The 13,609-nt window shown below is 37.9% G+C and overlaps 1 protein-coding gene across 4 annotated transcripts in view; it reads left to right on the top strand.

The window, feature by feature from the left end:
- The first annotated feature begins 11,769 nt into the window (after positions 1–11,769).
- PHKA1 (phosphorylase kinase regulatory subunit alpha 1) overlaps positions 11,770–13,609 on the top strand; it is a 139,147-nt gene continuing 137,307 nt past the window's right edge. For all 4 annotated transcript variants that reach the window (XM_059910137.1, XM_059910136.1, XM_059910135.1 and 1 more), the window contains exons 1-2: positions 11,770–12,258; positions 12,994–13,152. In XM_059910137.1, the coding sequence (XP_059766120.1) occupies positions 12,181–12,258; positions 12,994–13,152 (237 nt within the window). In that variant the 5' untranslated portion in view covers positions 11,770–12,180. The remainder of the gene's footprint in view (positions 12,259–12,993; positions 13,153–13,609) is intronic.

The following is a 13,609-nucleotide window of genomic DNA, read 5'->3' as shown; positions in this document are numbered from 1 at the left end:
GTAAATTTAACATCATCCAAATAAAAATATCAACAGAGTTAATTTTTTAATTAGGCAAGCTAATTATAAGTTCATATAGAAAAATAAATAAGCAAAAATAGCCAGGAAGTCCTGGAAAAGAAGAGTAGTGACAGGTAGCCCTACCAGATATTAAAACATTTTAAAGTTTCAATAATTATAAACAAAGGGTATGGTGACATAAATAGACATACAGACCAATTTAAAAAAAAGAAAGTTCATAAGTAGAAACAAATAAATATTGAAATTTAGGATCTGATATAGACGACATCTTAAATTAGTGGAGAAAAGATAGACTACTCAGTAAATAGTTGGGACAACTGGTAGCCATCTAAAAGAATAAAATAGTTCCATACTTAAAGCTGTACACCAGGATAAACTACAAATGAAAAAATGATTTGAATGTACAAAGGAAAATAATAAAAGAGCACTAGAAGAAAACTTGGGAGAATTACTTTATAACATTGGAGTATTGGGTAAGCCTTTCTAACTATGATTCAAGAACCAAATGACATAGAAGATGCCCTCACATTCCATAAAAGACCAACAACCCAACAGAATATGGGCAACACTCATGAACAAATAACAGAAAAGAAAATATAAATAGCCCTCAAAGATTCGTGTCCTCTAGATGACATGATACTATACATAGAGAATCCTAAAGATGCTACCAAAAAACTACTAGAGCTAATCAATGAATTGGGTAAAGTAGCAGGATACAAAATTAATGCACAGAAATCTCTTGCATTCCTATACACTAATGATGAAAAATCTTAAAGAGAAATTAAGGAAACACTCCCATTTACCACTGCAACAAAAATAATAAAATATCTAGGAATAAACCTACCTAAGGAGACAAAAGACCTCTATGCAGAAAACTATAAGAGACTGATGAAAGAAATTAAAGATGATACAAACAGATGGAGAGATATACCATGTTCTTGGATTGGAAGAATCAACATTGTGAAAATGACTATACTACCCAAAGCAATCTACAGATTCAATGCAATCCGTATCAAACTACCAACAGCATTTTTCACAGAACTAGAACAAAAAATTTCACACTTTCTATGGAAACACAAAAGACCCCGAATAGCCAAAGCAATCTTGAGAAAGAAAAACGGAGCTGGAGGAATCAGGCTCCCAAACTTCAGACTACACTACAAAGCTACAGTAATCAAGACAGTATGGTACTGGCACAGAAACAGAAATATAGATCAATGGAACAGGATAGAAAACCCAGATATATACCCATGTACATATGGTCACCTTATTTTTGATAAAGGAGGCCAGAATATACAATGGAGAAAAGACAGCCTCTTCAATAAGTGGTGCTGGGAAAACTGGACACCTACATGTAAAAGAATGAAATTAGAACACTCCTTAACACCATACACAAAAATAAACTCAAAATGGATTGAAGACCTAAATATAAGGCCAGACACTATCAAACTCTTAGAGGAAAACATAGGCAGAACACTCTATGACATAAGTCACAGCAAGATCCTTTTTGACCCACCTCCTAGAGAAATGGAAATAAAAACAAAAATAAACAAATGGGACCTAATGAAACTTCAAAGCTTTTGCACAGCAAAGGAAACCATAAACAAGACGAAAAGACAACCCTCAGAATGGGAGAAAATATTTGCAAATGAAGTAACTGACAAAGGATTAATCTCCAAAATTTACAAGCCGCTGATGCAGCTCAATATCAAAAAAGCAAACAACCCAATCCAATAATGGGCAGAATGCCTAAATAGACATTTCTCCAGAGAAGATATACAGATTGCCAACAAACACATGAAAGGATGCTCAACATCACTCATCATTCGAGAAATGGAAATCAAAAGTACAATGAGGTATCACCTCACACCTGTCAGAATGGCCATCATCAAAAAATCTACAAACAATAAATGCTGGAGAGGATGTGGAGAAAAGGGAACCCTCTTGCACTGTTGGTGGGAATGTAAATTGATACAGCCACTATGGAGAACAGTATGGAGATTCCCTAAAAAACTAAAAATAGAACTACCAGATGACCCAGCAGTCCCACTACTGGGTGTATACCCTGAGAAAACCATAATTCAAAAAGAGTCATGTGTCACAATGTTCATTGCAGCTCTATTTACAATAGCCAGGACATGGAAGCAACCTAAGTGTCCATCAACAGATGAATGGATAAAGAAGATGTGGCACATATATACAATGGAATATTACTTAGCCATAAAAAAAACGGAATTGAGTTACTTGTAGTGAGGTGGATGGACCTAGAGACTGTCATACAGCATGAAGTAAGTCAGAAAGAGAAGAATAAATACCGTATGCTAAGACATATATATGGAATCTAAAAAAAAATGGTTCTGAAGAACTTAGGGGCAGGACAGTAATAAAGATGCAGACATAGAAAATGGAATTGAAGACACGGGGAGGGGGGAGGGTAAACTGGGATGAAGTGAGAGAGTGGCATGGACTTATATGTACTACCAAATATAAAATAGATAGGTAGTGGGAAGCAGCTGCATAGCACAGGGAGATCAGCTCGGTGCTTTGTGACCACATAGAGGGGTGGGATAGGGAGGATGGGAGGGAGATGAAAGAGGGAGGAGATATGGGGATATATGTATATGTATAGCTGATTCATTTTGTTATAAAGCAGAAACTAACACACCATTGTAAAGCAATTATACTCCAATAAAGATGTTAAAGAAAAAAAAGATTCTTGTCCTCTCTTACATAAGAAAAATGACAAATATAACTACTAAGACTTGTAACCACCCCCAAAATCGATAACACACTTTATTAGCAAGGCTGTGGGAAATTATACACTCTCATACATTCCTAGTGGGAATGCAAATTGATACTACCCTGATAAGGGGCTATTTGGCTATATCTATTGAAACAAAAAATTCATTTTTCATTGAACCAGCAATCCAACTTCTGGTGTTTACCAATATACCTGAACATCTATAAAATAAAATATGTACAAGATTATTAATTTCAACTTTAGCATATAGCAAAAGATTGGAAACAACCCAAGTATCTATCAACAAGGTACTGATTAGATAAATTAAGGATCAATCACACAATGGGATATTATGACATATAAAAGAATGAGGAAGATCTATTTGTACTGATATGGAAAGATATCCACGTTAAGAAAAATAAAGGTGCCAATCAGAATGTGTAGTATGCTATACTATGTAAGAAGGAGATAAAATAGAGTATATATTCATAGTTACATAAAGAAGCTCTGGAAAGTATGTATTTATTGAGATTAAGTGATTGGGGGAATAGGGTGAATGGGAAAGATGGGAGAGGAGTAGGAGCAAGACTTTTCACAATATACCCTTTATTGTTTGAGTTTTGAATCATATGAGTGTATTGCCTATTCAAGAAAAGGTAAACTACAAATAAAGATAAATATAAAACTCCAGGTAATAATAACAAGATGAGAAAAGAAGGGTTGTTCAATGAGTCAGTAAAGCATGCTACAAACTTTGTTGTGTTTCAAAAAAATAACAGAAATACTGAATCATTTTAGGTATATTAAAACATTTTATAGTTAAGTGTACATATTAAAAATTAAGGGCAGCCACTAAAGGAATATAAATGCAAACTACAGTTTCTAAGCCATCACAGGAAACAAAAGGGGATATAGACAAATTTATCAATTCAAGAGAAGGAAAAAAAAGTCAGAAAGCATGGTAAAAAGAAAGTAAAAAACAAAATGGTGATAACAACTCTCCAAATATGGCAATCATAACACACTTAAACAGGGGGACATAATCAATTAAAAGGCAGATTTTCAGAATGAATAAGAGACACACACAAGGCTATTTCTTGCAGCATTATTTATAATAGGAAAAGGCTAGAAACAACCCAAACGTTCCATCAATAAAGGTCTGGTACATCCACAAAATGAAGTACTCTATTGCTTTGAAAAGGAATTAAGAATATATATACTCTGATGGAGTGATCTACAGGACTTATTATTCATTAAAAAAAAGCAAGGTGGAAAAAAGTGTGCATAATATGACACCACCCACATAAGAAGGGAAGAGATAGAAATACCTATATACATATTTGTTTCTATAGGGAGTATGAAGGAATAGCATAAAGAGACAGGGATTAAAAACTAGACTTCTTTGAGTATACTTTGTTCCATAGATTTGACTTTGAAACCATGTAAATATATTACAAAATTGTGAAACTATTTTTTTAAAAAGCAATCCCTAAAAATCAAAAGCAAAATGAAACAAATGAATCTGTGTATCCAGATGGTGACATAATAACACAGAAAGTGACTTTAAAACACAGCAACATTAATGTATATCCCTAACAGGATACATCTTAAGGTAAGGACAAAAAATCTATAAAAGAATCATAAACTCTTTGTAAGTAATCATATTTTTGGTGGTATGGTGTTGGTATTGTTATTCTGAAACTTGTTGTCTCTATATTGTGGAATAAAGCAAATTAGTGATTATGTTGTTATTCTGAGAATCAGGATATTTGTTGTGGGAGAAAGGAGATATAGATTGTTGAGGTGAAGTAAAAATCCTATACTGTAGCCCTGAATTTAAATTGGAAGGATCACGATGCCCAGGGCCCAGATTTTTATTTCCAAATACCATTTCACACTAAAAAGAATCAGGACTCCTGAGAGGAATGGCTGATTTCTAGTCTGAGGTAGGAAACATACAAGTAGAACCTTCAATATCTTGCATTCTCAGAAAACAAGGAGGTTATCACAGACCACTAGGGTTGTGTCAAAAGGACACAGGGGCCAGAGTGTAGGGACCAAAGATGGGACAATCTGAGCATCAGTAAGGAGAATAACTGTAATGGATTGAAATATATCAAATGTTTAAATCCATATGTTTATGATAATACTAAAAAAAAGGTCACATTTAAAAAATGATAGATAATTAACTCATTATTTTGCAAGTCAATAAATAAAGGCATTTATCCTGCCTTTCCTATGTGAACTGTACCACTAGGTACAAAATAGTAGATGAGGGGAAGTTTCTTTTTATAAAAGAATTTCAGCTAATAAATGAATATGGAATGATAGAATATCACTATTTTGCAACTCTCAATGAATAAGTGGATCTTACCATTGAGAAACAACCAGACATTATGTGTCTCCTGATGGGAGAACTCCATATGAGCAGTCTAGCCAAGAAAACTGAACCTGAATCTGATTAAGCCTCTAAAGTGAAACACCAATCTGTAGGAAATACAGAAGACAGAGAATATGTTAATACCATGGGAATGGAATCAGGAAAGTCCAACTGGGGAAACCCTACAAGACAAACAACCAGATTTCTTCAACAAATTGCAAGGAAAAAAGGAGAGATAAGAGGGAAAACCTATGGCTTAAAAGAGACTTAAAAACCTTATGAGACATATAAACCAAATGCAATGCATGGACCTTATTTGGAGCTTGATTCTCTCTCTCTCTCCTTCACACACACACACACACACACACACACACAAAACACACACACTCATTTCTGAAACAGTTGAGCAATTTGAACAAAGAAAGCATATTTGATGATATTAAGGAGTTGTACTTTTAGGAATAATAATGGTAGTGTGGTTATATTTAATAAGGCCTTCTTATCTTTTATAAGTATTAATATATAATATTTGTGGATGAAAGGATATGAAGTCTGAGATTTGCCTCAGAATAATATGGGAGGAGGAGAAGATGGGAGTATAAATGACAGAAACTAGATTAGCTATTAGCTGATAATTGTTGAAGATAGGTGGTGGGGTTTATTGTATTATACATTTTCTTTTTTTATAATAAAATATTTAAAAATTTTTTCCATTTATTAGGTCACAGAGGTATACAAAAATAAAGATATAATCAATCAATAAAGCTAAGAACAGGCTCTGGGAAAAGAGTAATAAAAATAGACAAACTTCTGGGCAGATTCATCAAATCAAAAAGAGAGAAGGCACAAATAAAGTATGTCAGGAGTACAAAGGTGGCCATGATTCAGATTCAGAAAAGTCAAAAGCAAAGTTCTGCACAACTTTCTACTAATAAAGTTTGACCCCCAAAAGATATCTGGCAGGATCTGGGGAGTGGTTGTCACAACCTAGGTGGTGGTATGGGGCAGGGAGCGTGGGGGGGAGCGCTACTGACATCTAAACATCCAAAATGCACAAGACAGCCCCCACAACCAAGAATCATCCAGCCCCAAATGTCAGTAGTGCCAAGATTAAGAAACTCTGACTTGGATTAAATTGGCAAGCTTCTAGGAAAGTATTATTATCAACAATGACCCAAAAAGGAATTGAAATCATTTTCATAAAGCCACCTGTTTCCAAAATACACCAGGTCAGCAAGTTCTGCCCGATGAGTTCTACCAAGACTTCAAGGAACACATGCTTTTCTTTTCACGTAGACAGTTTTAGGGAATAGAAAAAGATGGGAAACTACCAAACTCATTTCACAAGCAAGCATAACCTTGTTACTGAAACCAAACAAGGACAGCATAAAAATAAAAGATTATAGGCCGATATAATTTAAAAACAATGATGCAAAAATTCTAAAAATATATTAGTAAATTGAATCTAGTGCATATTAAAAGAATAGTTTATCATGACCAAGTGATATGAATGAAAATATGGTTAAAAATATGGATCAACAAAAGGAAACCTATTGATGTAATTCACACATTAACCAAGTAGAGGAATAAACTATATGACTTTTTCAATACATGCAGGAAAAGCATCCAATAAAATTCAACATTTATTCATAATAATATTAATGATAAAGTTCTAGGAAACCAAGGAGAGAAAGAAATTATTTTAAAGTGATAAATGGTAACTTCCAGAAACCTACTGCAGACATATTTAATACTGAAACATTAGAATCAGTCCATTAAAGTCTGGAACAAGAAATGATAACCACTATACCCGCTACAAGAGTTATAAATATTTGAAAGGTAAAGACACAACTGTTACTATTTGCAAATGATATGACTGTCTATTTAGAAAACCCAAAAACATCACCTTTAAGCCAGTACACCTAGTGAGCTAACATAGAGAGTGGATATAAGATAAACATACAAAATCATTTTCCTATATATGATAATAACCAATTAACATATAACAGGGAAAAATCTTAATAGCAATAAAAACTATAAAGTACCAAAAAATAAGCTTAACAAAAAAGTACAACTCTTTCATAGAAAAAACTATAAAGTTTACTGAAAGAAATAAGAGAAGGTCTGAATAAATAAATAGACATTGTAGATAGGAAAGCCAAATATTCTCAATATATCCATTCTCCTCAAATGAATCCATAAATTCAGTGCAATCACAATAAAAATTGGGATTTTCCTTAGAACCTGACCAGATAATTCTAAAGTTCTTATGGAAGATTAAAGCTCAAGAATAGCCAAGGCAGTTCAACAATGGTGAAGGAACAGAAAAATAGATTAATGGAACAGACTAGTGATCCAGAAACAGACCCATGGGTACTTTACGTAGCATTTCAAATCAATGGGAAAAGAATATTCATTAAGTGGTGTTAATGCAATTGGCACTAACATTTAGGAAAACATTGTTAAATTTCTATCTAAACTCATTAATAAAAATAAATTATAGAGGAATTAAGAGCGTTATGGATAAAAAGCAAAACAATAAAATTAATACAAGAAAAATAATGTGTTGATGATCTTGAGGGCAGGAAGGCTTTATCAATTTCTTAGGGCTGCCATAACAAATTACCACAAACTGGGTGGTTTAAAACAACAGAAAATTATTCTCTCACAATCTGGAAGCCAGAAGTCAAATATCAAGGTGTCAGCAAGGTTGGTTCCTTCTGGAGGCTCTGAGAGAGAAGCTAGTCCATGCTTCTCTCCTGGCTTCTTGTGGCTGTGGGCAATCCTTGGCATTCCTTGGTTTGTAAATGCATCACTTCATCTCTGCCTCTGTCTTCACAAGGCCTTCTCCTCCCTATGTGTCTTCTTTTCTTAGAAGGACACGTATCATTGGATTTAGGGCTCAGTAGGAAAATCCAGCATGATCTCATCTCCAGATCCTTAATTACATCTGCACAGGCCCTGTTCCCAAATAAGGTCTCATTCACAAGTTCCGGGTAAACATATCTTTTCTTGGGCCAGCATGCAACCTACTACATAGGCCTTCTAAAATAAGACAAAAAGGAAGACTCATAAATTTGACTTCATTAAAAACTATATGAATAAAAAGACAACATAAATAATGTTAATAGAAAACCACTTATGGGAAAACGTTCATTATCTCTTTTGGATTTCTTTTTTTTTAAGTTAAATTACAGATTATGTAGTTTTTAAAAAATTCCTATAAATCAATAAGAAAAACAGTCCAATGGAGAAATGACTAAGTATATAAAGTTATTACCCAGAAGAAATAAAATAAAATAAATAAATAAACCAACATTACATAAATTAAATAAAATAAACATAAAAAGATGCTCAATGGCATCAGTATTCAGATAAATTAGGCTTAAGGTAAGATACCATTTTTGCACCCATCAGATTGCTCAAAATTAAAGTTTAATAATATCATGTATTGGTAAGGATGGGGAAAATGGAGATTTTCATATACTACTGGTTGGTGCAGATAATTTAAATGGCTTTTTGGATATATCAAAAATTTTAATGCCTATTTCCAAAACACCTGTCTGCATTCACAAGCAGACATACATGTATGTTCACTGAACTATTTTCAAGAGTTCTAACCTGGAAACAAAGTGAATGTTATCAACAGAGGAATGCCTACATAAACCACAGTATATGAAGTAGATCTCTATGTAATAACATGACTAGATCTTCATGACATAACTTTGGATGAATAAGGCACTCTGCACAACAGTAGGTACAGTATAATATTGTTTGCATTAAAAGAATACGCAGAAAACAACAATATTTTATATGTATTGCTGTGTGTGTGTGTGTGTGTTTGTGTGTGTGTGTGTAAATCCATAGGGAAAAATCTGGAAGGATACAAACCAATCCTGTAACTGTGGTTACCTTTGGGGAGGGAGATAAAGGAGACTGTGATTATGGGCGACAGACATGGGGAACTTTAACCTTATCTGTAATATTTAAATTGTTTTCATAAAGAATGTGTTTATATATTACTTATACAATTTTTAAAAAAATTTAAAGAGAGTGAATAGGAAACAACAGAAAGGAGAGAGTGTGTGAACTCTCTTTTCAAGAAATGTAATAATAAAAGATTTATTATTAATAATGAGAGAATAGCTAAGCAAACTGGAACATCTACTAGAAGGAAGATTAATGTAGACATTAACATAAAATGCAAAACCATGGAAAACATTTATAAAATGTGAAGTTTAAAAAATTTTGGATTTTTGAAAATTAGTATGATTAAAACTTCCAGGTAATATAAGGGAGCAACAATAAAATATTCCCAGGAACTTGGAAATAAAATGTTATTCAAGAGTTAAACTATAAAATTAATGTATGGTGAATCAAATGGAAAAATCACCTTCAAGAAACATAATGGCTTCCAGACAAGCAAGATTTGACTATAATTTGGGTGGATATTTTTGACATATCTAAAGCAAGAATGTGTCAGTGAACCATGGAAGTGTAGAAAAAGGAGACAGTGAAGCCCACATAGAGCAGACTTGTTAGTTACTTAATCTTCAGGCGCCTTAGCTTCTCCATTGCTAAAGCGTGGTTAATCATAGTATTTACTTCATAGGGTTATCATATAAAACAAAATAGCACTTGGTAAGGAGTGAGGCTTATACATTATTAAAGGACGGGAATGTAGTGGTCAGGCCACTATACTCCAATATAAAATAAACTGTTACTGTTCTATTTCTCATCAACAACCAGCATCCTGGTTTTCACACATCAGTCTCTCATGAGTTAATCAGCATGAGTCAGCCTCCTGAGACTGACCAGTTCAGGGACACTGAGGAGATCAAGTTTCTGAGATGGAAAGGTCCAGCCTGGACTGAGGTTGAAAGCACCAAGGTAATGCCATCCAACAAGGCACCTTGGTAGCCAGCCAGTTAACCTTCCTTGGTGACACACTACCTTTGGCTTTTCTAATCTATTCATACTTCTGAATAACTTGCCAGGGAAGGTGGTCTATGCAGAAGGAATAAAAAGACTAGAAAAAATAAGCTAAAATATTAACAGGTGGTTGTTTGTGAGAAGGAACTATGGGTGATTTGCTCTACTTTTCTATACTTTCCAAGTTTTCTTTAGTGAGCATATATTACTTTAATATTTTAAAAACATCTTTAAAGGATGATGAGGTGAAGAAAAAGAGAAGGCAGTAGCTTCAAGGGGACAAGGGTAGAGAAAGGACTTTTGAGGCGACAGGCCAAGGGGAAGATGTCAGGGAGTTAGGACCAGAGTAGGGGCAGGCAAGCACTCTTTCTTCCAAAATGAAGTAGCTTTCCCTGGAAAGACTTTTTCTCCCCATGTGTACCTGGGCCTTGAAGTAGCTTGTTATTTGCCAGTCATGGCATTTGCATAGCCAGTGAATTCGATGGAAACCATTTGCTTGAGAATTCTAAATGTATCTCTGTATCTAACTATATCGCTGGCTGGCCGTTGAACCCGAAAGTCCCAGATCTGAGTTCTTGAGCATTCCCTCCCTCTTTCTTCATCATCATTACCAAATATTTGCTAGTCACCTCCTAGGTGCCTGACTTTATGCTAATTTAGGCGGGGGTGAGGGTGGGGTTGGAACAGAGGGAGCTTACGAGGAGAGACTATACTACAATATAAAATAAAAATAAAATTGAAAAAAAGATAAACGAAAATGCAAAATCACTGTGGCCTAGGTGAGGTGGCTAAGGAAGGCTTGGAATCACAGATTTTCCGAGTTGGACCTGAAAGGTCAATCGGTCTAATTCTCTTACCCCGCGATTCAGAGAGCAGGTGGTACTTAACCCTTGACTTGAAAGACTTGCAGGGTTTGGATCAACGGAGATCAAGATGTGGGGGTTGGGGCAGTAAACAAAGGGAGCAAAGGCCCTGGGGCCAGGACACCTAGCGGGGTGTGGTCCGATTACTCTGCAGCCAGTGATCAGCGTTACCTACAGGTTTCCTTTCTAGCTTCCCTTTCTGCCTTTATTTTCAGCTGAGTCTTTGTTGCCTCAGCCTTGTGACCTATGTACGCACGAGGGAGCCTTCCAAAGCCGTTATACAATCTCCTCCAGCTCCTCTCCGGCCAAGGCTGTCCTGAGCACCGCTCCCTCCCAGCCCAGTTCCTGCTTGGGGCACTCGCTTCCTCAAAGCACACCACTGCCCCCTCCTTCCCAAGCGCGCCGATTCGCCACTTTCTGAGGAATAAAGTATTTACCTTAGGGAGTTGTTTCTTGTTTGGTTTGGATCGGAGTAAGGAGTTGAATCTGAGCTTTGAGTCAAAAGGATAAAATACAATAAAGACCCGGAAATTCCAATTCTTTAAACCTTGAACGCAAACGATCGTTCTTTCCTTTTAGGTTTGAAGTTACCGTAAGTTCCTAAAACTAGTCAGGCAGAAGAAACAGCCTCCCTAACATCCTGTGTCCACAGCAAGTGTGGACAACTGAAATAGTCATTTGAGGTGTTTCGAAAATAACCCCCTGATAGCACATTGCCTACGGTGACACATTCTCGTCCGCGGGGCGGGCTGGGTCGCCGGGGGCGGGGCGAGTCCCCAGGCGCCGCGCGCAGCTGCCGGGACACGAGGCGCCAGCCCCGCCTCCGGCTTGCGTCTCGTGGTAAGTGGAGGCGGCGCCGCGGCCTGTGACTTGCAGCTGCCGGCGGCCGCGCTGGGGTCTCTGGGCCGCGGCTGTGTTCGGTCTCCGGGAGTGGAGCGGAGGATGCAGGAGCCACCCGCGGGGGCCGGACGGGCTTAAGAGAGGCGGCGAGCGGCGCCGGAAGCACTCCGGCTGGTCTCTAGAGCACGGGAGGCTCGGGCGCGCGCGGGGCTGTGGTGGCCGCGGAGGCCGCCCTGGCCGGGACAGCCGGCCCCAGGCCCGAGCGGTGGTAGGACTGTGCCCGGGCCTGGTACTCGGGTTTCCCACAGCGAGGGTTGGGCTACGTTGGAGCCTCCTTTCTTGGAAAATCGTGGGCCCCTGTGGTACTGCGGCCGTCTCTCTGAGGGGATTGGAAACGGAGCGCGATGAGGAGCCGGAGTAACTCGGGGGTCCGGCTTGACGGCTATGCTAGGCTGGTGCATCAGACCATCCTGTGCCATCAGGTAAGTGATGGGGTGTCGCTTGTGATCACCGAGGACGCGCAGTGTGATAACCTGGACGGAGACCCTGGGAGAACCCGTGTGTGTGGCGGGGGTGTATTGCAGGTTCTCCCGCCCCCTAGCTGGGGAGGCCGTAAAGGACCCTGAAGAAAGGTGTTGGGCCAGGAACAGAACCAGAGTCAGTCACCCTTAGCCACGAGTTCTGAGTCAGAGCTTCTGAGTCCCCCCTCCCAACCCTCCGCGTCCCCCAAACCACTGCTGGGTTCCAGGGGCCAGAGTTGTAAGATGTGTCGAAGCTTGTTTATCGACACCGCCCCCGGCCCCCTCCCCAGGCTTGGGAGTCGGCTACTTCCCCTCCTCTGAAGGAAAAAGAGGTAGGAGAACTTTTAGCCATCGTAATACTAGACTGTTGTGAAGATCTGAAGTACCGTGTATATACTGTTCATTATAGTTTTTCTAATCTTTTAATGCTGATTTTTCGTTGGTAGCTCATTCTTTCTAAAACACCTCCTTTCTTTTAAGAATTCCCACATTTCAGACTTGTAAGGCGTCAGCCAGCTCTTTCCCTTTATTCAAGATAGCGTTTGCTTGCACTTGGTCAGAAGAGGAGATTATAAAACTCAGGAGTGGGGACATAGAAGAAAGACCAAAGTCCCTCAGTACCCATTTGATAGATTCTGTTTCCTCATATTAACACCCTATGGTTACCTGCCTGTCCCCTTTTTCTTGTCCTTACAGAATCCAGTGACGGGCTTGCTTCCAGCCAGCTATGATCAGAAAGATGCCTGGGTCCGGGATAATGTGTACAGCATCTTGGCTGTGTGGGGTTTGGGGCTGGCCTACCGGAAGAATGCAGACCGGGATGAGGATAAGGCAAAGGCCTATGAACTGGAGCAGGTACTCAATAAAAATACAAAGCTCTGGAACTGGGGGGAGGAGGAAGGAAATGTAGTCCACAGGAGCTAAGACAGGTATGTTTTGCCTCTCTCACTCTTTCTTCACCTTGCTGAAATTGCATTCCATAAAGCTTTCCTGTATTGTACGGAGTTTTTTTTTGCAGTGGAAACATGAAACTTGCTGATTCAGGGGGAGAGGGCACAGTCTGTTCTGTTACAGTGGAAATCCTATCCTCAGATCTTTGCTAAAAGTTGTAATCCTCTTTCCAAGTAAATGTATTTTGTAGTCTCCAGCATATTTATTCTCATTGAGAAGAATTTTCGGAGGCAGGTATCTACCATTTTACTTCTTTTTTGAAAATGATAGGTGGTATTTATATGAGGGTAACTGATAAAAATTAGCAGACTTTCCCAACTAGACACAAGTAAAAGACATTATTTGTTGATTATTATACCTA

This window comes from Balaenoptera ricei, chromosome X (assembly GCF_028023285.1).
Source record: "Balaenoptera ricei isolate mBalRic1 chromosome X, mBalRic1.hap2, whole genome shotgun sequence".
In the NCBI taxonomy this organism is placed as follows: Eukaryota; Metazoa; Chordata; class Mammalia; order Artiodactyla; family Balaenopteridae; genus Balaenoptera; species Balaenoptera ricei.
This window is presented reverse-complemented; position numbering and strand designations above follow the sequence as displayed.